General features: G+C 43.9%; 1 protein-coding gene across 7 annotated transcripts in view; it reads right to left on the bottom strand.

Moving 5' to 3' along the window:
- Positions 1-25,735, bottom strand: part of Synrg (synergin gamma) — a 76,706-nt gene that overhangs the window by 10,634 nt on the left and 40,337 nt on the right. For all 7 annotated transcript variants that reach the window (XM_036195182.1, XM_036195184.1, XM_036195188.1 and 4 more), the window contains 8 exons: positions 25,355-25,467; positions 25,091-25,153; positions 18,256-19,188; positions 8,254-8,616; positions 5,443-5,606; positions 4,445-4,498; positions 3,680-3,776; positions 30-178 (listed from right to left, as the gene is read on the bottom strand). In XM_036195182.1, the coding sequence (XP_036051075.1) occupies positions 30-178; positions 3,680-3,776; positions 4,445-4,498; positions 5,443-5,606; positions 8,254-8,616; positions 18,256-19,188; positions 25,091-25,153; positions 25,355-25,467 (1,936 nt within the window). The remainder of the gene's footprint in view (positions 1-29; positions 179-3,679; positions 3,777-4,444; positions 4,499-5,442; positions 5,607-8,253; positions 8,617-18,255; positions 19,189-25,090; positions 25,154-25,354; positions 25,468-25,735) is intronic.

The following is a 25,735-nucleotide window of genomic DNA, read 5'->3' as shown; positions in this document are numbered from 1 at the left end:
GTTTCTGGAAAGAGAAGCAGCAGGCTTACTGTGAGCGTGGCAAGTGACATGAAGCCGATCAGGTTGTTCCACACTTTATCGATGTCCTTCAGCAACTGCTGGAGTTTCTCACTGCACACAGCAGTGGCTTTTATCCCCAGCTCCACGCGCCTGGTGACTCGGTACACTTCCACGACACCTGATGGGGGAGAGGAGAGGGTTGGGCGTGGGACAAGCAGGCAGGAAAAGCAGTGCTAGCTAATGACTGACTAGGAGGAACACAACCACACTGAGACGCGTCTGTGAGTACAGACACGTGCTGATTACTTTCCTGTTGCCTTGATGAAACACCATGACCAAGGCAACTTAGGGAAAAAGGGCTTAACTGGGCTTACAGATTTACACTCCATAATTGCAGTGTGAAGGCATGGTGGTGGGAACAGCTGAGAGCTCATATCTCATACTGTAAGCTGGAGGCAGAGAACACACTGGGAATGGTGGGAGGCTCCTGAAGCCCAAAAGCGCCCCCCTCCCCACTGCCACCTCCTAATCCTTTCCAAACAGTTCCACAAACTGGGGACCAAGTGTTCAGACTTGAGTCTATGGGGGTCATTCACACCACCACAAGGTGTGAGCCTCCCCAATCAGACAGTTCTGTTCCTGTGGTCTTCAATCAGGCTGAACCCTCCCAACAAGAAGGGGTGCTGAGCACCTCCTCATTCTAAGATGGTCACTAGACACATCCCCAGGCCTTCACTGTGGCCATCACCAGATGTGGGAGCCCACAACTGACTCAGTTTTCCAATTTGAATCTGAAGTCTATTCTGAGTCAATAGAGTTCAAGCTTGTTTGCTCCAAGGCTGTGAGAAAGTTCTGGTTAGCCCACAGAGTCTCCTTGAAGGGCTGTGAGAAAGTTCTGGTTAGCACACAAGAAGGAACACACTAGCTAGCTGGAGGTACATTGAGATAGAAAATGAAACTGCCCGTCCCTTGATGCAAGGCAGGATAGATAGTGGCTGAAGGCCTGTGCTATGCATTGGTCTACCTCTGTCCTTCAAAACCGTATATAACTGGCTGTGAAATAAACTTGGGGCTGTCTGGCACTGACCGGCAGACCTCTCGACTCTTTTCTGTCTTCTGCATTGTCTCTACAATCACATGCCTCTACCCAGCTGACTGTCAGCAGGCCCGACAACCAGACCACTGTGCTACCCAATGCTGTTGGAGGCTTTTATGTAGAAACACAGATTCCAGAGCTATACACTGTGAGCTCAAATGCCTGCTCCTTCTCCTGTGCCTCAAGTTAAGACAGTACCAGCAGCTCCTCCAAGGACCAGGGAGAGGGTGAACACTGTACAAGGCTCCTAACAGTGGCTTTTCAGCAGTAGACACTGTGTGAGCTACGAGGCTTTTTGGCTCAGATTTCTTTATGAGTTTCTGGCTGAATCAGGGAAATCCCACTAACTGACTGAAAATGGAAATAAAGCTTTAAAGAATCTAAATGTTAATGTCATCACAGAGTAATCCATGCTGAATCCTTTTAAAAAACACATTGTTAGGCTTCTATGTGCCATAAATTTCAATTTTTAAAATTACATTTATTGCCGGGTCTGGTGGCACACACCTTTAATCCCAGCTCTTGGAAGGCAGAGACAGGTGGATTTGATGCCAGCCTGGTTTACATAGTAAGTTCCAGGACAGCCCAGGCTACCCAGAGAAAGCCTGTCTTGAGAAATCAAATCAAATCAAACAAAATTACATGTATGTATTCGTATATGGGAGGGTGGTATAAGTGCCACTCCAGAGGTCAGAGGGCAAGCTGCATGACTTGGCCCTCTCCTTCCGCCACGCAGGTCTTGGTGATTAAACATATCATCAGACTTGGTAGCAAGTGTCTTTACCCACTGAGCCATCTCTGGCACTGATTTGGGGGTTTTAGCTTTGTTTGTTTGCAGCCCAAGATGGTCTGGAATTCACTATGTAAGCTACTGGCCTTCAACTAGTGGCCATCCTCCTGCCTCAGCATCCTTAGTGCTGGAATTACAGGCATGAGCCTGGCCAGGACTGTTCTTTTCCTGCGGTCTCTGATGAGGTTGAATTTTTTTTCTCTGCACAGGCCCTGGCTGTCCTGGAATCCACTTTGTAGACCAGGCTGGCCTTAAACTCACAGAGATCCACCTGCCTCTGCCTCTGCCTCCCAAGTGCTGGGACTAAAGGTGTGCACCACCATGCCTGGCAGAGGCTGAATTCTTTTTTTAATTTTGTTTTATTTTTATTTATGTGCATTGGTATTTTGTTTGCATGAAGGTGTCTAGTACCCTGGAACTGGAGTTACAGATGTCAGTGAGCTGCCATTTGGGTGCTGGGAATTGAACCCGGGTCCTCTGGAAGGACAGCTAGTGCTCTTAATTGCTGAGCCATCTCTCCAGCCCCAAGAGGCTGAATTCTTAAGCAAGGAGGAGAGGCACCAAGTTCCTCCTCATCCTAACGGTAGCCAACAGGCACATGCTCCAGACTCAGTTATCGAACACTGGAGAATTCTAGGCCCCACCGCCTTTCACACCACCATCCATGGTTTTGCTTCCTCTTCTCCAGATGAAGGGCAGGAATGGCTGTCCACCCTAACAAGTAAGGGCTGTTCCAATAGAACCTTCCATGGATATACTAGGAATGCTCCTAGAAGGGAAGGCACCATTTCCTGGCAGGCCGTGGGTATCAGCTAATGAGAGAACTAGGGCTGTGTGAGCAAGAGACTGGTACAAAGTCAAGGTGACCGGCCCTCCATCCCTAGCAGCTCATCAGCCAACAGTGTGCTTTCTGTGCTGGGACCTGGGACAGGTTCGGAGGGTGAGATGAACAAAGCAAGCCCCAAGTCTCGCCATCTCAGAGGGCCACCCTAGGGAAGGGAGGTAGTGCAAATGTAAGAAATGTAAGCTACTCAAGGCGGCAGGACTAAGGAGTGGAGATGGGATTTTGAGAACGAGTCAAGCCTCACTGCCTCACTGACAAAGGGGTGGGGAGGGAAGGTCTAAAGACGTCAGTCTCCCGTGCCCATGGCCCAGGCCACAGGGCAGCCCGAGCTGTGGAGGGAGGAACCCTAGGTCAGACTGGGGCTCAGATTCGATGTTAACAGCTGGAGACAGGCAGGAAGGTAAGCCACTAAGGACAGAGGAAGGATGCAGAGAGAACAGCGAGGAACTGACCCATAGAGCGATGCCCCTTAGATGTCTTACAGCTAAGGCTGGTTGATAAAAATAAGTGAACTCTATCTGTTACTGGTTTAAGATATTCTTACTCAGGAGCATGTGTGTAAAGCTGTGTGAGTGTATGCCATGTGTGTACAGGGTCTGGTGGAGGCCAGAAAAGTGCACTGGATTCCCTGGAGCTGGATTTAGAGCAGGTAAGAGACAAGCAACAAGGGTGTGGGGAACCGAACTCTGGTCCTCTGCAAAAGCAGCAGGCACTCTTAACCACTGAGCCATCTCTGCAGCCCCCACAGATATAAAACAGACTTAAAACTTCACTATGGAGACCTTAAGTACAGTAGTTGCTGCCTGTGGCTTCCGTGTTTTACCGATGACTGCAGCTGCTAGTGAGGCTGTATACAGTGGAGCGCAGACCTAAACTACTTAGAGTGAGTGAACACTGGTACTGATGCAACAGGCCACGGTTTGACTACGGGAAATATCGAAGAACATACCTAGAAGATATTCCATGCCCTGGGCTGACTGGATAACTTCTGTGCAAACAGCGCTGCTGCTGATGCCATTTAAGGTGTCATTTGCCTTCTTAATGACCTACAAGAAATGGAATCACATTACCTGATACAACCAAGAAAGGTCACTGCAAATCCATCTCCCATTAGTAGAAACCCAACCGGTGTGCAAGCGTCTATGCAGAGACAAATCTAAGAACTCAATTTTAACTTTGAAGAGACCATCCTTCACTTCTGTGGGAGGAAGAGAGGTGTGTGTGTGTGGGGGGGTGTGGGGTGTGGGGGGGGACGGGCTCTTTACTGTAAATGTTATTTTCATGTAGGTCAGAGGTGATGATGCCACTTTGCCACTTCTTAAATACAGTGACAGAAAAGGGGGCAGCTGACAAATGGGCCAGGGTCTGCTCGTGTACACTTGAAGGATGCCTGGTTTTCTTTTCTTTCTCGAAATGTATTTACTTTTAATCTTATGTGCATTGGTGTTTTGCCTGCATGTGTGTCTGTGTGAAGGTGTCGGATTCCCTGGAACTGGAGTCACAGACAGTTGTGAGCTGCCATGTGGGTACTGGGAATTGAACCCGGGTCCTCTGGAAGAGCAGTCAGTGCTCTCAACTGAGCCATCTCTCCGAGATCCCTGCATGGTGATGGAAGTAAGGCATCCTTCGTGCTTGCCTGCATTCATTCATAAGAACCCAGGAGGAGACAGGACTGCAGGGAGTGTGCTCAGACGCACAGAAGTGCCATACTCACATCCAGGGCGCTCCCCAGGCCTCTCTGCCACTCATAGGCGTACCTCTCATTTTCCTGTGGGTTTTATAAAAGGAACTCAGTTCAACAGGTAGGCTTGGGGGCCTCTGTTTATGACTTCTCTCAATACAAAGACTCCTTTCTACTGAAAGTATGCTTGCAAAAGACAGTTATCATTTAAGAGTAGGAACTTGAAAGTCCTATTTTACATAGGCCTCTCTGTAAATGCTGCCTCCTTTGTCCCAGTCAGTAACAGTATAAGTGTCTCTCCAGTTACTCACCATGGACATACCTAGCATATGAGCTAATGCCATACTACAGCTTCAGTTAGGCATGGTAGCATACCCCTGAAATCCCAGCACGTGCGGGGCAGAAGCAGGATCTCTGAGTTTAAGGCCAGCCTGGTCAACATAGAGAGTTCTAGGCCAACCAGGGCTACATGAGACTGTCTCAAAACAACAACAAAATCCTCACAGAATACAGCTTTCCATTTCATAGTTCACTACTGTGTGTGTGCGTACACTTGTATGTGTCACAAGGAACAGGGATGGAATTAAGATACCACAAACAGGGGTTGGGGGTTTAGCTCAGTGGTAGAGCGCTTGCCTAGCAAGCGCAAGACCCTGGGTTTGGTCCTCAGCTCTGAAAAAAAAAAGATAACACAAACAGAAACAGAAGATCCAAAACATTTTCCCTCTCCTCTATGTTGATGTTTTAAAATTTAGTAGGATGATAAAGTCTAAGTTTGGGGAAAGCACTTCTTAACTGCTTCTCTCCTTGCGAAGTCCCATGGCCAATTTCAACTTTAGCCATGACTTTCAGTGGCTGTCACACATAGGGAGCATTTTCATCCTGGGCTAATGCTACCAGCCTCTACCTCTAATGATCTATTTGCCGTCTGGTGTACAGTGTCTCCTCCTCATCCCTCCCCTCCCGCTGCCCAGGGGAAGTGGAAAAGCACTCTTTCCTGGGGTGCTCTCCCAGGCAGCTGCCCAACTTACCTCCACCTCTCCAGTCAGGTCTTTGTACTTGTCTCGGATGACGGGCAGCGCTGTCTTCTCACTCAGGGTGTTGGAACGGTCCCTGAAAGGCTGCTCCAGGGCCGGAGAAGGAGAGGAGCGGCTTATTTCTTTATCCCCAAGGCTTAAGCTCCTCTTGTGTGATCCTGGGTGGAGGGGACAGTAGGCACAAAGGTTCTGTTACTCAACCTGGCTCGAGCAGGGCCCTGTTTGCTGATGATCCTATCTTTCACAGGTGATCATGTCAGGAGGCATTCTGAGACCCAGTCTTCACTCACTCTGTCTGGGAAGCTCTTTGAATCTTGGTCTCTTCTGCTTGGGGCCTTCCTCTGGTTTCCTCCATTACTCTTCTCTGATCTGTCACTACACTACATAATCCTAAGGCATGAATCACAGGTGTCTAGATGCAAAGTGCCTTTCTAAATATGGGCGCCTCGGAGCCATGAGCCCCTTCCTGTCAATGCTTGTAGGCCTGCACCTTCCTGGCTCCCTGCTTGAAGGCTGTGTTCTCCTGCAGATGCAGAACTGCAGAGATGGGGAGTGAGGCAGCAATGAGGCAGGAGGTCTGGAGAAAGATGGCAGAGCCGCTGACTAACCGGAGGCACCCTTCTGCCTCTGCCATGTGCTGCTGCTCAGCTCATGATGACTGTGACGAACTGGGAATGCAGGTCTTGTATGGCCAGACACTACAACTTTGCAAGAAAAACCAGAAATTCAGATTGAGAAATAGAATTTTAAAATGTTTCCTATTACTTCAGGTTTTATGAGTCGATTAAAACAGATACCTTTTAAAAGGTACTGATTTTTGTGGATTTTAATTATGCATGTGTGCTATCTGTTTGGATGTGTGTTTCTGAGTGCAGATGCCCAAAGGGGCCAAAGATATCCGCTTTTCTGGAGCTGGAGTTCTGGTTAGTGTGAGCTGCCAGAAGTGGGTGCTGGGAACCAAACTCAAGTTCCCTGCAAGAGCACTACATGTTCTTTTTGGTTGTTTGTTTTGAGGCAGGGTCTCACTATGTAACTGACTGTCCTGAAACTCACTTTGTAGACTAGGCTGGCCTCGAACTCACAGAGATATCTTCCTGCCTCTGCCTCCCAAGTACTGGGACTAAAGGAGTGTGCCACCATGACTGACACAGGGCATGTTCTTAACCACTGACTCAGAGAGCTTTTAAAAAATATTTAGTTCGGGCTGGAGAGACGGCTCAGTAGTTAAGAGCACTAGCTGCTCTTCCAGAGGTCCTGAGTTCAACTCCCAGCAACCACATGTTGGCTCACAACCATCTCTAGTGGGATTTGATGCCCTCTTCTGGGATGCAGACATACAAGCAGAGACAGCATTCGTATACATAAAATAAACAAACAAACGAACACACCTTTTAAAATATTTAATTTATTAAAATGTTTTTATTAGATTTACTAATTTTATTTTATGTGTGAGTGTTTTGCCTGTGTGTATGTATGTGTACTATATTCATGCTTGGTGCCCCTAAAATTAAGGCATTGGATATCCTGAAACTGGAACTATGAATGGTTGTGAACTATCATGCTAGAAACCAAGAATGAAACCCAGGTCTTCCTCAAGAACAAATACTCGTAACTGCTGAGCCACAGCTCCACCAGCCCACTTATTTTATTTGTAAATAAACTATGTGTGTGCATATTCACATGGAAGCCAGAGGTGTAGGATCCTCCTTGAGCTGGAGTGACTGAACTCGGGGTCCTTTGCTGTACCCTCTTAACCACTGAGCCATCTCTTTAGGCCAAAGAGAGCATTAAATATGCATTCATGGGCACAATGGCTCAGCAGGTAAGGACTCTTGCTGCCAAGCTTGACAACTCAAGTTGGATGCCCAGGACTCACATAATGGAAGGATAAAACAGACTTCCAAAAGTTGTCCTCTGACTTCCATATGTGTGCCCCGACATGTGTACCCACACACATACATAAATAAATATACATTCAGTGCAGGCATGGTGGTGCATGCCAACACTTAGGAGTACTTGGGAGGTTGAGGCAGGAGGATCAGATGCTCAACAGATCATCCTCTGTTACACAATGGGTTTGGGGCCAGCCTGGACTACATGAGACCCTGTGTCAAAAAGACAATAACAAAAAATAAACCCCCCAGATCTGTAGGCTGAATAACGACTCACAACCATACTGAACTTGGGGAACAAGAGCAGAGCAAGCCTGCCCCCAAATGATCAAATCCACTTCTTTGGCTGTTTCAGATAGCACACTTCTTTTTGTTTTTGTTTTTTGGATACAGGGTCTCTCTCTATAGTCCTGGAACTGGCTAGGTAGACCAGGCTGACCTTGAACTCACACAGATACTCCTGTCCTGTCTCGCATGCTGGGATTGAAGCATTTGCCACCACGCCTGGCATACAGCACACTTCTAAGCAAACTAGAGTGTGAAGAAAAGCCACACGTTCTACATGTTCTTTCTTCAATAAGCAGTTACGAGAGACAGTGACTCCACTTGAGCTCCAGGGAAACCCAATCTTAGAAGTTGGAACATCTATGTCCTGCTAAACAAGGAATCTTTTTGTTTTTTAAAAAATTTTTTAAATTAATTTTTAGTTTTTGAGACAGCGTCTCATCATGTAGCCTAGGCTGGCCTGAAGCTTGCTATATAACCTAGCTGACCTCAATCAAACTCATGATCCTCCTGCCTCAGCCTCTTGAATGCTAGGGTTACAGACAGGCATCACTACGCCTGGTTTTAAAAATCACCATTTTATTCTCAGGCAAGGATGTGGAACAAGCTCACAGGAAGAAAATCTTACCTTGAACAGAAAGGTCAAAGGTTGCCAGCTCACTTTTGATCATTTCTTCACTAGACTTCATTTTGCTTTGTGAATTGGCTACTAAAAAGTCAAATTTGCTGATTTTGGGCTTTTCACTTTGAAATTCTCCAAAGTCGTCGGCACACTCCTTGGGGGTTTCGTGAGAGGCGACACTGGAAGCCGGGCTTGGACACGTGGTCTCTTGGCTCCGGTCCACCGTGGGCAGGTCCCGCCTGCTGGAATCCTGGTAGTCCCCACTTTGGTACTCTTTCTGCTCAGTGGTCTGAGGCACCATGTCTTTAAAGCTGGCAAAGGCTGGGAAGGGAGTCTCTGGAAGAGCATCCTCGCTTGCCAAGGCCGTCCCTTTGAAGAGAGATGACATGGTGATGTTTTCAGAACTGCCTTTGGAAGGTTTGAGGTGGCTGAGAAAGACCCACTTCCTGCTGAGGGGACAAATGGAGAGAGTTTTCTGCCCTGGGATCTGTTTTGCTGACCCCCTCTTGCCAGTCACAGCTCCTAAGTGTGCTCACTGCAAAATGGCTACTCTAGCTCCCGAAAGCATCACAGTTTAAGCCCTCTACATCTGAAGGGGAAGGTCCCAATTAGAGGCATGCTCCTCAGTTAGGCAAAAGTGCCGAGAACGTTTGTTTCATAGTCCCACACCATGCTGCAGAAACTACAGTCAAAGCTTGTAGTAAAATTAAAGGCACTGGGCTGTAACACTGGATCTTTAAGAAACCATATTCATTTTCAGCTAGCATTTATATTTGATTTTAAAGAATCCTTTTAGCTGGGCATGGTGTTATACACCTTTAATCTTAGCATTTGGGCGGCAGATCTCTGAGTTAGAGGCCAGCCTGGTCTACACAGAGTTCTAGGATAGCCAGGTCTACAAAGAGACCCTGTCTCAAAAAAACAAAAACAAAAACAAACAACAAATCCTTTCTGTTATAGGTAAAAAATTACTACAAAGATAGGTTAGTCATGTCCACAGTTTGATAGAAGATTCAGATCATTTAATGAATTATTCCTTTTGAAGCTTGAAGGCATTCTTACATATTCCATACCCAAAACACGTCTTCTTTCCTCTAGACTGTGTTAGACAGTGTTCCTCTTAGTCACAGTTATAGAAAATGTGACAAACCAAAAGTCCAGTTTCTCAAAACAAAAAAGTAAAAACTTTCCCATCTAACTTTTAATAGATTCCTAGAAATTTCTGTGTCAGGCAAAGACACATACAGGATTTTAATCAAGCAGTCACTTACCTTGTTTTTATTTTGGTCAGTTTGGATATCCTATTGCTGGGATAGAATGTGAGAAAAACAAAAATCAACCTGAATTACTTTATTCCTTAAGAAAAAAAACCAAAATAAAACAAAACAAAAACAGAACGGAGTTCCTAGGTGTGGTGGCACACGCTTTGAATCCCGGGAGGCAGAGGCAGGCAGATCTCTTTGAGGCCCAGGTCAACAAAGGAAAAGTCTGAGGTCCTTATGGGCTGTTTCTGCCTCAATAATGCATCTCCGTCCCCACACTCACTGGAAAATGGAAGAAGTGAAAGAAAGACTCGCTGGGCTAGAAGACCCGCGGTCTTCTTCGTCTACATTTAAATGAGTAAGCTGGATGAGGCGGTGCACACCTTTGAGTGCAGCAATCAGGAGGCAGAGGCAGGCTGATCTCCAAGGCCAGCCTGGTCTATGAATGAATGAATGATTAATGAGATAGCAGAGACAGCAGAAAGAATACAGGTTTTCAGTCTGGAAAGATTGGAGTTTGACTCTGCCACCTACTTTGTTAGCATGGACACTAGCTTTATAGTTCAGTCTGGCCTTGAATCCTGGCCACCCTCCCACCTCAGCCTCCAAAGTGAGCTTTTCTGAGCCCTGGTATGTTCATGTATGACATGGAGATGAGTCTATATGTATTTGAAGGATTGTGAGGACAATCAGTTGTGATGACATGTGTGGAAGATTCTTCAGTGCCCGGAGGGCAACACATGGAACAGCTTGAATACTTTCAGAGTCGAAACAAAAAGGCAACTCCCCATCTTAGTGATTTATTAGGAATTGCTGTCTGCTCATTTTCTTCTCCTCTCTACCCTTCTGTCATACAGGGGACTGAACCAGGGCCTTGGGCACACTAGGAAAGTGCCTGGCCACTGACCCACATGTCCAGCTCTCTGTTTTTAACTCTGTTATGACAGGCTCTTACTAATTTGCCCAGGCTGACCTTTAACTCAAAATCCTCCTGCCTCAGCCTCTTGAATAGTTGGATTTACAGGCCTGGCTTTCCAGCTAGTTTTCAAAAAGCAAAACCAGAGAAGACTGCCTATGGCTGGGTGAAGAGACTCCTTTCTGCAGGGCACTGGGGCAAGATAGAGGCGTCCTATTTCACTTAATGTATCTAAGACGAGAAGGTCAACCACCCTGACAACCACACACACACATCTCACAAGGAATCCAGAGTTCTGTGACAGGACTTTCATAATTAAGCCAATGGGCGGAACAACACTGGTCATTTCCCCTCCTTCACAGCAATAACACATAGTTTAGAACAGGCACGAGGTTCTGGACACTTCCATAGCTCTCCCACCCTCACTCCACACATCTCCCTAGGCTCCGATAAGAGCATTAAATTAATAACAATGCTCCATAGTCAACCAGTAAAAACCCAATCTCTTCTGCTAAATGACGGAACACTTTAAAATTCTGCAATGTAAACCGCACCCTTCACATGTGGCCTGCTTAATAAGAAGGAAAAATGATTCGGGCAACAAATTTATCATGTGGAATAAATGAAGCAAGCCATTAGACAAGGCACTTTCTTAGTCTCTCACTGTAGTGGGTCCTCTCTATGTGGAGGATCTACCTAGATCCAGGTGTGCAGGCTCAAAGGAGGTGCCATTCAATCAGGAGGCAGATGTAGTTAAACTCAAGACTAGTTTGTCAGGGGTACACTCAGCAGAATGCTTCACCACACAGATACGTTTATTATTAGACACTTCCAGTAGGTTCTTTGGGGAAACCATACTAGAAACTGCTTCTAGTATCTTATCTATTAAAAAGCAGTGATTTTGTTTTTCAGACCAAAGATAAATTTATGGAATGAAGCTCTGGTTCAAACTGCAACCAAGTTGCTATGGTAATAAAAAGACCTTTTTATGCAATTATGCAACAAGAAAGCAAGCTTTTTTTTTTTTTTAAATAAAGAATGACTCACATTATCAGGTAAAAGGCATTGTAAGCAATAAGGATTACCTTAGCTGAAGATCTCTTAAGATTTTCTAACTACAAAGGTCTCCAATGAAATCATATAACGTTTCACCTCTGGAGCTACTCACTAAGGTGACCAAAAGACTAAATGAAAGACAAAATGAAAGACTTACAAGGAAATGTTTGAGATATATATATGTATATGCATATATATTAACCAAAGAGTTAACATGTTATGAGTCATTAAGTGCAAGCTTTGAAACTGAATGTTTTTATTTTTGCTTACTTACTGGCGACTAGTAGGTGAAAAAGCAATTTACTAAAGAGTAATTAATTTGAACACATAAGCACTAAACTGGCATTACATAAGAACCAAAAAGCAAACAATTACATAATATCCTTCCCTAAGCCTTAGCATCTATACACAGTATAAATACAGAATGTGCTCTTTTTTCTTTCTTTCTTTTTTTTTTTTTTGTATAGTGAATACTGGTAAGCCATTTTCTAAGAAAAATTTGGCACATAAGTTGATTGAAGGTAAAGAACAAACATGAAAACTACCCATTTTCCCCATGTTAGCAGCTCTCTATTTGCTTAGCAACCCAGTTCTGTATTATTGTATAAAGATCTTAAAAATAATAAAGAACAAGGCCTCCAGCCTGAAGGACAGGAGCCCTGTCTGGGAAAAATGATTCAGGATGCTATAAGCACCAAAATGACTAGAGATGGCTTTGCAATTTCCTAGCTGAGTTTTGAAAATTACAAGAGACAAGAAAAAAGAAGATGGAGAATGAATGCAATCTAAGAAGAGTAACTATTGCATCTCCAACTCTTCGGCTCCTGGGCAGTGCTAGCCAGAGCTGCAACGGGGCAAAGGCAATAAGCCAAATTGTGTGCTTTCACTCGTGGATTTATTTGCAACCAGGAATTCACTATGACAAAGGGCAAAAGAATAAACAGTATGACCGGCTTCCCATTATGGATCAAATCAAGACATGGCTTTCTCTATCACAGCTAACCGTATCAGGCTCTTCCATATCCTCTACTCAAATCCACTCTGAATGCATGTTGTAAATGAAAACAGGGTATCCCCACCACAGGACACACAAGATAAGACCTACTGTGGATGTTTTCTACAGCTGTGGGCATATGCCCAAGAGATTAAGAGTTACGAGTTTTTAAAGAAGGAGTTTAGAGGAAGGGGGAAAATGAATTACATGCACAATTCCACTATTCTTGAGTGTTCTGCACAGCAGTGGCAATGTTTTGTGGCTCAAAGAGAGAACAATTTCTAATGTCTAATGCTGAGTTAACCCAGCCTTCATTTACCAACACAAACTACAAAATATTTGTGCATTTTCTTTTCTCTCTATTTCAGGCCCAATTCTCCCTTAGAGAATATTCTCCACTAACTGTAAAACCCAGTCTGACTATGTCTTGCTAAGTCTCAAGCATCCTGATAGGCACTGCTGTGGAGAACAGGAAAAGTGACCTCACCCAGCAACAGGCTACAAAACAACGCTGTCTGATCGCCTTCCTGTGCTTTCTAATCTGTATAGAAATTTCCCATTCTCCATGTTTACACTGACTCCTATGAGGCTACGGTTCACATTGTGTCCACACTAAGTATTTTCAGGTTTCTAGGTCAATGCTTTAAGTTCAATAAAGAAAAGCAGCAAGCATGAGAACACTAAACTCCAAGGAGGCCAGAAGGCAAGAGATAGTAAGACTGTCCAAGGTCAGTCAGGGAAACCCCAGGCTGGAGACAGGGCTCAGAGGTTAAGAGCATGTACCACTCTACCAGAGGACCCAGACACCATGCCGGGCACCTCACAACTGCCTGTAACTCCAGCTCTAGCTTCTGTAGCACCTGCAGGCCAAGTGCACACCCCCACACACATTTAAAAATAGTAAAAATAATAAACCCATGAAAATGATACCAAATGAGCAAAAAGATGGTAATTACAATGAAGGCTTTCTGGCTACCAAAAGGGAGAGAGCAGATTTAGGGGCAGAGCCTCCAGGGTGTATGCCTTCTTAAGTTCTCTCTTAGCTGCCATTTACCAAACAACTTATCAAAAGTCTTCAAATGATAGAGCTAAGTAGAAGCCACTCATAAGAAAAACAATGAAGTGATTTTGGCTGAGAGTGTACCTCAGTGGTAGAGCCCTTGTTTAGCATTCAATAAATAAATATACATAAGTAAAAATAGCTGGGCGTGATGACATGTACCTGAAGTCCTAGCTATTCTGGAAGCTGAGGCAGGGAGATAACTTAAACTCAGGAGTTCAAGATCAGCATAGGCAGCATAATGAGACCTTGACTTAAACAAAAGAAGTATAAACAAAAATCATCACCAGGTGGTGATGGCACAGGCCTTTAATCCCAGCACACAGGAGGTGGAGGCAGGTGGATCTCTGTGAGATTAAGGCAATCCTGGTCTACCAGGGAGTTCCAGGACAGCCAGGGCCACATAGAGGAACCCTGTCTCAAACAACAATAGCAAAGAATAACAATCCAATTCCTTCAATTATTTTAGAAGGTAGCACAGCTTGTATGACATTGCCAATGCTCTCTGTTCTCACCTGTTCCCTCTGGTAATCAGCATGGATTCTAACAGGAACAATACGGTGACTGCAGAACACCAGTACATTTGTGAGATGTCTCATGCACTGACAGAGACAAGCATTAGCCAACCATATCTTACCTGGCATCAGGATAAACACCACAGTGTTATTTGTTTGGAATTACAGTACAGAATACAAGTCTTTATCACAAAAAAAGGGAAGTTGTGTTGTACTATTAAAACTCCCTCCCTAAAAATATGCTATCTAGACACAACGAGTTGTTCAGTGAATGACAGTTATACACAGGGACAGTCACTTCTGCTCACAAGAGTTAGTGTAATCCCAGTAGACTGCTCTGGCTTTGGAGAATCTATTGACCAGCCCCATGAGATGGCTCTCACAATGGAGAGTGCAGCTGCTAGAATCACCAGCTGGAGGCTTTTCTCCCAAGTCTGTTAGCACCACACAGAGTTAAAATGCAGAGCTTCTTGTATGAGGTTTTAACAGAGCCTCTCAGCTTTCAACACATATCCATCTCGAGTGGAAGACTTGGCTTTTCTGTGAGTGAATTTCAACCCCGACACTCAACTTTTTTCTTTCTCGGGTGTCATATGAAAGTGATCTCTAGAATCCTACTCAAAATCCCCCTTTTCAGGAGTTTAATATCCTTTCTTCCACAAATTCTAAAAATAAACAAAAACTTAAAACTTTCAAATCACGCATAAAAAGTGAAAACATGAGTTGGTAGTGGTGGTGCACACCTTTAATCCCAGCACTCGGGAGCAGAGGCAGGCAGATCTCTGTGAATTTGAGGCCAGCCTGGTCTATAGAGAGTGAGTGCCAGGACAGCCAAGGCTTCACAAAGAAACCTTGTCTAGAAACAACAACAAAAATGAAAACATTAAAATGATTCTTTTCCTCAAAATCTTTATGCAGCTTGGGTCTGGGACTTGAAAAGAATTCTATGCCAAGGCTCCTCACTCTTATCCTATTCCAAAATAGAGCAAATAGCTTCCAAGTCTGGCTACTCATTGCTAACTTTAACTGGTCTTTGAGATTTTTATTAATTAATTGATTAATTGATTGATTGATTGGTTGCAATGCTGGGATCAAATCCAGTGCCTTGCAAACACTCTACTACTGAGCCAGAACTGTTTTCTTAAAAATGAAAATGTAAAAGCTTGGTTCTTTTGCTTTGTGGGTTGTTTTAGTTTTCAATGTTTATTACTATTGTATGTATGGCATGTCTATGTCTAAGCACAAGTGTGCCATGTGTGAGTGTCCAGGTCATCTCCTTCCACTCTTTCATGGTTTTTTTTTTTTTCACTTTGTCTAGTGAGACAGTAGTATACTCAGGCTGTCCTTGAACTCACAATCCTTTCTTAGCCTCACAAGTGCCAAGATCACTGGTGTATGTCTCACACCCAGCTGAGCCTTATTTTTGCATTGCTGAGGATAATATATAAATATTAATATATTCCTACATATATTGATTTATTTGGTGCTGAGGATTAAATAAAAATAAAGTTACACCTCAGTTCAATGCCACATTAAGGACCTCTCTGTCCGTGAGCTTACAAGGGGCAAAGGCTAAACCACACCCTGCTTTCTCAGGAGGAAAAAGAGAACCCAGTCTCAAGGGACACGACTCCAATTTTACACCAGCCAGGTATATTTTCAGTCTCAGTCTAAAAAACACAAATTACACACATCCCCACACTTTCAAAATATGCCAAAGAATTGTTTATTAACACAGGACTTACAGATTGCAAAAGAGAATAGTACAGAAGAGCTGGGAAGGAGCCATCAGAGTTAGCATGCAGAGAAAGAGAATAAAGCAAGTTCCAAAGGGCACATTCACACACAGGGGTCTATGTTGAAAAAAGACATCAGAAAAGCAGCCAAAATAAATAAATAAATAAAAATAAATAAGGCGCTGATTAAAATACAAAGATTTCCATGTCAAAAGGAGCTACTACACAGGTAGGTAGCCACAGAGGTCTTGCTGACTCTTAAAGTCACACATCAAAGTAAGCCCTTGCTGCCAGAGAAACAAAGGATCTTAAAGACTGAACATCAAGACACTGCTGTAACAGAGAAAGTAAATTTAGGGGGATGGGAAAGCAGCCTCATTGAAATTATACGCAGCAAGGGCTAAAGGGTAAATGTAATGATGTGCAGAGAGAAACCAGGCAATGTTATTAGTATATCTACCTTCCATACAAAGAGTTAACAGCACGGGTTAGAGACAGTATCCCCTTCAGAGTTAAGTTAGGGTTTCCAACCAGGACCATGGTCCATAGACAGTAAACATCCCAGTTCTTTTTGCTCCATCAACCCACTTCTTATTTCTTCAGAATATCCTTTTAACCCTCAGACTAAGAGAGCAAGAGATTACATGGTGAGCAGAGGGTCAAATAAAGTCACGGTGCATTGAAGCAATGCATACCACTCTCCCTCACTAATGTATTTATTTATGCAGCAATCTTGCTCATTGGCACGTAGGCATAACTCCTTGGTCAGCCATCAACCCTCTTAACAACCGCTCTGAGGGGTTACTGCTCCTTTCCCACGGGAGGTTTACAGAGCAACAGAAGGCAACAATCTGCTTTTCAGGTCTCCTCCCTCTGAAGACAGCTGGCTTCAATACGACAGGTTCCATTCTGGAAATGTTCCAGACATACAGAGAGCATGAGCACGATTATTTAACAGGTCCATTGGAATGAGCTTGGTCAAAAGCCAACCTCCCCTTCCCAAATAAAAGGTGGTAAAAAGACATCCCCAAACTTGGATTCACTCATTTCACAAAGATTTGTGGTTTGGCACTGTGAAAGAATATAGATTCATTTTCAGAAAAATAGCCTCTAATTAATAACTTCAGAGTCCAAATGGCTAGTATACATGTTGTGAAATTGTTTTTTAAATAAAAATCAAATGCTGTTGTTTAAAAAAACAATGCCCCTTGAAACCGAGTGTTGTGGCTCCTACAGCTCATACAAAAAAGAATAAAATCATCCATCAAACAAACAGCAGCAAAGGAAAACCAGAACACAAATGAGGAAGTAACAGTAAAGGGCAGAAGGAGCTCAGACAGCCCGCTGGCCCTAGGAAAGCCCTTGGCCGGTAGCGGGTGAAACACGCGCATCTCTGCTAACTTGCTTCCCATTCCAAACCCAGCATAAGAAACCCATTTCAGTAGCAAAGGACAGACACTATCTGCCAGTTTGAAATCCGTGGACTCTACAGCACTTCACAATGTCTGCTGAGCCTGTAAACTTGGAAGTGTCTTACCTGCCCCTCTCAGGTAAAGAAACAAACCCTGCATGTACACACTACATTTTCTAGAATAATACAGTAATGCCGAGAGAGTTCTCATTATTAAAGGCCACAAAATAGGTTTATCTTTCTATATACATATTAAAAAACAAAACAAAATAAAAACTAGGACACTTGGGAATCTAGTTCTTGTGACAGGAAGTTGGACCAGAGAATAAACTGCTACACGTAAGTCCACACAGGGTTTAAAGAGGGCTCCCTAGCGGAAGGTTTGCACACATCCTATCAGAAGTTAGTAGTTACCCTACCCTAGCATCTACAAGGTTATTACAATTTAATACTCGCAGTAACACTGCAAAACAGTAACACTGAAAACAGGCCTGCTCCTTGCCAGGTCTGGACACAGGGAGCATCCCTAAGTGACCTCTTTCCCTCTTCTCAAGGAAGCTGGCAAACTGCATGACAAGTGGGACGAGTTTTTCAGTCTCTTGGCCTAGGAAGAGTCAGTTTCTGTAAACCAAACAAACACTGTCTTAGCAACTCTAAATATGCTCAAGAGAAGACAGAAGGGAGCAGGCACACTGATCCCACTCACAGGGATGAAGAAACGCTGTGCACACTGCAAAAGTCTTTACAAAATTCTTGCCTGTGTGGGGTTCATGGAGGAGTGGGTTTCTATGGGCCTCTGACACTAAATGAGCACTGGGTTTCAAAAATAAAAATATTTCGGCTCTCCAAGCTAAACTTCGGAGCAGTCAGAGTACCCGTAGAGTCATGTTCCATGACATCATGTTAACACTGCTTCAAGCAGACAGACGACAGGAGGCTAATTAATTACTAGATATCTGCCAAGGACAGGCCAGAGCCTCTGTCTGTCTGTCAGTACCCACAGAATCATCTTTGAAATCTACATCACCATCACCAGAGCAATCTCACCAATTCCTCACCTGCGGCAGGAGGATGCTGGCCACTAACTGTTGGTAAATCCAAAGAGCTATCAGACATGACATGCTTAAGATCTCCTCCCACATCAGCCAATTTCATGTCAAACTGAACAGAAAGCGCATCTTCCGAGTCCTCCTTGCCAACACTGCTGCCACCAATGGAGGGGAGATCTAAAGACTTCACCGAGGCAGAGTCTTCTTTGGCATGTCTGAAAGCCACCGCTTTCTCTCCCAGGGATTTGTCTGAGCTTGTGGATGAAAACTTACTGGAGTGGAAGTCAGCAAAGTCATCATCACTCTTTGCAGAAGGAGTGTTCTCTTTGAACTCCTCCATGGCCAGCCCAGCTCCCTCTAGGGAAAGCTGTTTGAAGACATCATACTTGGAAGATGCAGCAGGTGGGTTCTGGGCACTCTCCACTGTGCTGCTGGCTAAGGAGCTGGGACTCACTTCCTCTCTGAGGACGTCGTATTTGTCATCTACTTTTGGCTCAGATGAAATAGAACTGTTACCAAAAGCCATGAAATCTGCAAAGTCGTCCTGCTCCCCAACAGATGCAGGATTCGAATATTCCCCGAAGAGGTTGAACTCTCCAAAATCATCTACCAAACTAGAAGTTTTAGTGGATGCCAGTGCTGCCGAGGCTGCCGCAGAGCCAGCTGGCGGAGGTCTCGTGGAAACTGACTTTGACGTGCTAAATGCAGCTGCAAAGGACACCGGTTTCTCACCACTGCAATTCACTGAGGAGAACATATCTAGGTCTGCTAAGTTCAGAGGGGTTTTCACTTGTGTCTGTTTCTGCTGTGCAGCTCCGGAGGGAAAGGCTGCTGGAAAAGCATCTTTTGGTGGTGGTTCTAGGGGTGACACACTATCGGCGGTCTTGAAGTCGGTGAAGCCGTCATCGGTTCCCGTGGATCTGAACTCAGCAAAGCTCTCTCCTGAAAGAAAAAAGTGCAGTGAAGTAAAGCCACAGAGTTGAAGACCACATGTACAATGCATATTGAACTGAAGTGTAATTTTGTAGGTTTCTCCCAGGCTTGACAGTCCCGTAGTCCACACTCTTATCAGACACCACGTGTCCTCACTAGCAATGATAGGCACACAGGCAAGGACCACCCTCAAGACTCCTCCCGGCCAGAACTGAAAGAGAAGCTGGAGGCTCCGGAGGGCACACTGTAATAGCAGCCCTTTAAAGACGAAACATGTTACATAGTTTTAAACAAAATCAAAGTATCAATGAAATACTGAGAAAAAAGTCTGCCTCTGATATTCAGAATGCACTTTCAGAAGATTTAGAAGCTGGGTGTTATGGCACACACCTTCCCAGAACTTGGGAAGCTGAGGCAGAAGGATCACAAGTTGAGGTCAACTTGGGCTACATAACAAGACCAGGTCTCAAACAACCAATGAACTAGCCACCACTAAAAGCAAAACAACCCAATTATTAGAGGCTAGCATTGTAGCTCAGTGCTCAATGGTAAAGCTCATGCATGATACAGTCATGACCTAGTTTCAATGCAGAGCACACAGGCACACACACATACATGCACACACACAGGAACACAAATTATTAGACAGGATGTAATGAGGTCTTGCTCAAGTACACGGATATATTAATTTGAAGATATTTTGGCAAAACAACCTTTGAAAAAATAACTACTTATTTGGAAAGCAAGTTCAGTGCCCTAGGTAAGAGCACTATAAAGATGTAAAACCCTGATGGCTGTTGTTTTGTGCAGGAGTGTGAAGTGCACGTGTGGAGGTCAGAGGACAGCTCTGAGGTGCTGACTCCCTCCTTTCTCCTTCCTATGGAACCTGAGGACTGAACTCAGGACACTGGGCTTCTGTGGCAGACACTTTTATTCTGAGCCACTTTCTCCAGCCCCCGAGGACCCATTATTAAAGCTCTGGAGCCATGGTTCCTCCTAAGGTTTCCATTCTTCCTCAGCATCGGGTCTCATCACTCACAACTACAGGGTCAGGATGCAGATGACCTCAGGTTCCTTACAGAGTCTGAAGGTCAACAGTGAAGCCCACCCACAAGGATATGTCATTTAATGAAATCCAGAGACTATCAAACATGAATATTGCTATACCAACCAACATCACTGATAATTTAAAAAATACGACTATCACTTCTAGAGATTTAAAAATAAAAAACCCTGAATTTCTTTACGACTCCATGCACACTTTTTTTTTTTTTAAAGACAGTCCACCTTTGTAGTTCTGGCTGGCCTAGAATTCATTACACAGAGCAAGCTGGCCTTGAACTTGTCACAGTCCCCTGTCTCTACCTCCTGAGTGCTGATATTATAGGCATATACTTAGATGTCCAGCTTTTCACTCATTTTTTTAAAGATTTATTTATTTATTATGTATACAGGAGAGGGCGCCAGATCTCATTACAGATGGTTGTAAACCACCATGTGGTTGCTGGGAATTGAACTCAGGTCCTCTGGAAGAGCAGTCAGTGCTCTTAATCTCTGAGCCATCTCTCCAGCCCCTCTCACTCATTTGAAAAAAAAAAAAAAAAATTTGCCTAAAAAATAAAACAGATACATATGAACCATGTACTTAAATGTACTTAAAACCAAAGCCATAAAGTCAGTTTCTAAAATTGACACCAAGGGAGACCTATTGTGCCTGATGCATGATCTGTACTTTGATTTTCCAGATGGAAAAAAACCACTGGAAACAGTGTGATTTTTCTTCTTAATCTGATACTGAACCTATTTACCAAAAAAAGTCATCAATACAAATCCATTCACAGTACCAGAGAAACCTGAGAAAAAGGAGCAGCCTTCAAGTTTCCTATAATTTTTGTTTTCAAGACATAACATTAAAAGCCATTAATGCATAAAAAGTCAATTTCACAAACTGACAGGAAATACAAATGTGAACTTTACACTAGGACTTTAGAGACCTAAAGTTTGCATTATTTCTGTCAATGCAAAGGTAATCAGCAGTAAACTTTTCTTGTTGTTGTTGTCGTTGTCGTCATTTTGGGTTTTTTGAGGCAGGTCTCCTCTCACAAGCCGTCCTGTAACTCATGGTAATTCTCCTGCCTCAGCCTCATGAATGCTATAACTAGAGGCATGAGCTACGATGTCCAGATCATGCCCTAAATAGACATTTGATCTACGCTTTTGAAATATCTGTGAAATTGACAGGTTTTGATTTTTAAACACAAATCACACAGCAAACTAAACTTACTGATGATGAATTGCAAATTTTTCCATCAGAAATGTAAACTGGGGTGAAAGGGTTAAAAGGAAATGAAAATGGGGGTTTATAACTTCAAATCAAAGCATATTCCAGCAACTAAGCTAGCTGGGAGTGAACCTTTATTCCACAGCAGCTTTTTAGTTCACTGTGGACTCTTGCCAGCTCCTCCTTTGGTTTTTGTAACTTTTCAGGCCCTGAGAAAATTTCAAGTGAGTATTTGGCTAAAGCTCCAATAAGCAGTGTCCTTTCTTCATGGAGGACATTTTTCAGGACTTACGTGGAACTTCTGGCATAATCTGTGAGCATATATTAAACCTCAGCTCTGAACCTCAGCTCTGAACTGCCATCCTGCAGAGCCTCTAAGGCTTGGCATTAAGCACCACCCCCTTCTCCCCCCTCCCATCCCCCTACTTTTTGGCTCAAATTTGCTAGGTAGCCAAGGATGACCTCTGCTCCTCATCCTTCCACTTTCCAAGTGCTTGGAAGGAAAGGTCTGTACCACCAACGGCCCAGACCAAGGAAATTTTTTTTGAAGTTTAGGAGAATAAAACATTCAACATAGCTGATCAAACTCAGAAGGCTTTAACGTGAGTGAGTGAATCTGAGAAATGACAACAACCGGGCCTCAGTTCAGGCTGAGAGAGCAGGACTAAGGCGCCACTTACATTTTGGGCACCACTACTGTTTCCCACTGTCTCTAATAAGAATAATGTTTACGGGGCTAGAGAAATGGCCCAGCAGTTAAACGCACTGACTACTCTTTCAGAGGACCTGGGTTCAGTTCCCAGCACTCACATGGCAGCTCATAATGCTCTCTTCTGGGCTCTGTTGGGCACTAGGTTCCCATGTGGTACACAGACATACATGCAGGCAAAAACACAGACATAAAATTTAAAAAAAAACAAAAACAAAAAAAACCCACTTTTTTTGTGGGGGGGGAGTTTCGAGACAGAGTTTCTCTGTGTAGTTTTGGAGCCTGTCCTGGATCTCACTCTGTAGACCAGGCTGGCCTTGAACTCACAGACAACTGCCTGTCTCTGCCTCCCTAGTGCTGGGATTAAAGACATGTGCCACCATTGCCGGGTAAAATATAAAAAATGTAAAGTAACATTTATATCATGATCATTAACGTCATATCACACAAAGAATCCTGACAAAAAAGCAGCCTCTACTCAAAACTTGCCTAAGACAAAATGAAGTCAGGAGTCCTCTAAGGTTCACATTTGAATGCCTATGCCTAACACAAGTATGGAGGAAGAAATAGCTTTCCCATCTTAAAGGCTTGGATGAAACACAAGGAAATGTTGCTGGAACCTAAGATCTAGGGGAGACTGACTTCTAAGAGGTGGCCCTTCCTGTGTAGGAATCTACTACACCTCCCTTACTCTTTTATATAATCTTTCGTACCCCAAGCAAAAGTGGAGAAGTCAGCTTTGAGCACTGAGTACAAAAAGGCAGGATGTGATTGTACTCTCAGGAGGAATCCTCATTAGAGTGGGCACATTTCACAATATGCAGAATGAAGGTTTAGGACACCACCCACGGATTACTCAAACTACAACAAGCCATGTTTAACCACACATACTAACTTCTATCTCACACACACACACACACACACACACACACACACACACACACACATACACACACATGCACACACACACGCACACACGCACACACGCATACGCACACGGGCACACACACACCTCTTCATCTCTCTCATTAAATCAAAGCCGATTTTGAAAATCCTGAACACTGGTGACTTGAGTCCAGCACAGCACAGTAACTGACTTCTCCTTCCTGGATTGATTGACTCATTTATTCATTCAATCAGTTGATTAACTCAGCAGTATTGGGGATGGAAATTAGGAGCCTGCCCACGAATGCTAAATATTCACTCAACACGGAGCTACATCTCAGCCTGGAAGCTTTGGAAGGCCACTTGGTATCCGCTTTGTGCCATATAGCACTCCCTGTGCCAACAAGGTAGATTTGGCAAAACACTAATTAGGCCGAGTCTTGCTTGCCTGTACTTTGTCGTTTTGTACAAATACAATGCTTTGTTTTTCTTAATGATCTTTAGTTCTTGAAGATTATTAGTAGACAGGACTGTGTCACTAAAGAGGAGAAATCCAAAGAAGAACGTCTACTTCTTTATTAGTGGTGCTGCACCACACTTAGGCTCTCTTTGGGAACATCAGATCAACTCTCATATGATGCCTTCTACGCTCTAGCCGTGGCTCTCCAGCTGTCAGACAATGCCACACCCCACCTCTGTGAGTGTGAAATGCCTCATTCCTGCCTTATGATACATTCTGCTTTGTCACAAATGCTTCCTGAGTTGGCTTTGAACTTGCTATGTATTGAGGACAAACCTGAGCTCCTGCTGTTCCTATTTGGCAGGGCTGTGATGAGGTTTACAGGCTCTACTCCCTGGCTCATCAGAGCGGCTTTCTTCTTTTTAATTAAAAAAATTAGGTTTACTTATGTATTTTTTGTGTGCTTGCACCCATACACACACACACATACACACACAAGGAGGCATAAGTAAAAGAATGCTACAACATGCCTATGTGTCAAGTTCACAGATGACTTGTAGATTCTGCAGACAGAACTCGGGCTGTCAGACTTGGCCGCAAAGTGTCCTTATCCACTGAGCCATCTCCCCAGCCTCAGAGCTGTTTTGAATAAGGTTATTCTACAATGTATTTCTTTCCAAATGATGGATGAGAAACCAAGAAAACAATAATAATGCCAAGTGCCATACCAGGAACTGATTTAAAGTCTTGATTAAGACTGGTGGCTACTCCCCACAGAGCACAGGAGCACTGTGAGCAGCCCCTTGGCATGTCTGATAGAGCAGTTACAACTATCTCTGATAAAGGATCTAAGTTGCCTGGCAGATGCCAGTGAAAGGCAACAAACTATTTTCAGAGGAAACTGTATTGATTTGACATTTACCTAAAAATTTTAAAAGTACTTTCCAAAAAAATGAGCTACATCGCCTCACTGTAATTTCAAGGCTCCCCAAAATTAGCCGTATCCCACAAGACAGTGCCCTACTCAGCCCATCACAATACTTACTAAGCACTGCAACAACCATTAAGAACTTCTGAATTAAAACCCTGCCATCTAAGTATGTATCACAGCAATTATTACTATGCCATAAAATAATATGTCAGGTTTTTTTTCCAAGCACTTGAAGGGCAGAGACAAATGGATCTCTGTGAGTTCCCAGCCAGCTGGGCATACCAAGTGACTGACAGGCTCTCACTAGGTAGCCCAGGCTAGCCTGGAATCTATGTAACCCAGATTTGCCCCAGACTTGCAATCCTCCTGTCTATACCCCAAAGGTGCTATAATTACAGGTGTGTGCTAGAACACCTGGTTTGCCATTCTTTAAAATATTTTTTTTGTTTTTTTCTTTTAAAACACATATACAATAAAATAAATGAATGTTTATGGATGTCACTAAAAACAAAAACACAAAAAATTCTTGAAGGGTTGGAGGATGTAGCTCAGTGGTAAAATACTTGTCTAGCACACACAAGGCACTGGGTTTTTCCCTCAGAGCAGCAAAAGGAAAAAAGAAGGAGAAATGGAATCCAAACTTACCTAAAGGCTTACTCTCTGTTGTTTGCTCAAGTTCCCTGAACGCACTGTATTTATCACCAGACTCTACGACAGAGAGACAGAAAATCATTACAGCGAGGAACCTGGAGACCACAGCCAGAGAAGCGTGCTAGACTGGGCTGAGCAAACATATTTAACATGTGGAACAGCACTGATACATCCAATATCAAGCCTGCCACTTCAAGATTTATACAAGTTCATTAAAAGTTATGGCCACAGACTTATCAACTGACGAACTGCTTTTACCTCCAAATGCAGCAGGGTTTTCAGAGGGCTTGTCAGCAGAAATTCCTTTAAACACTGAGTATTTGTCTGTGGAGGCTTTGGTTCCAGAAAGTGGTGTCAGCAGTGATGGAGCACTGTAAGGGAGGAGGAAATTATTGATCAGATGGATGAATCTTCCCTCATCACCACACGGGGCTGAGGACACAGCCAGAGGCCACAGTTCTCTGCCCTTCCCCCCGCCATACAGGGTTTCTCTGTGTAGCCCTGGCTGTCTTGGAACTCACTCTGTAGACCAGGCTGGCCTTGAACTCAGAGATCACCTGCCTCTGCTTCTCAAGTCTGAGATTAAAGCCACAAGCCACTATCACCTGACTCTCTTTAAAAAAAAAAAAAATTTAATAA

Source organism: Onychomys torridus, chromosome 8 (assembly GCF_903995425.1).
Source record: "Onychomys torridus chromosome 8, mOncTor1.1, whole genome shotgun sequence".
Classification (NCBI taxonomy): domain Eukaryota; kingdom Metazoa; phylum Chordata; class Mammalia; order Rodentia; family Cricetidae; genus Onychomys; species Onychomys torridus.
The sequence above is the reverse complement of the archived record's forward strand: the minus strand, read 5'-3'. Positions and strand labels throughout refer to the sequence as shown.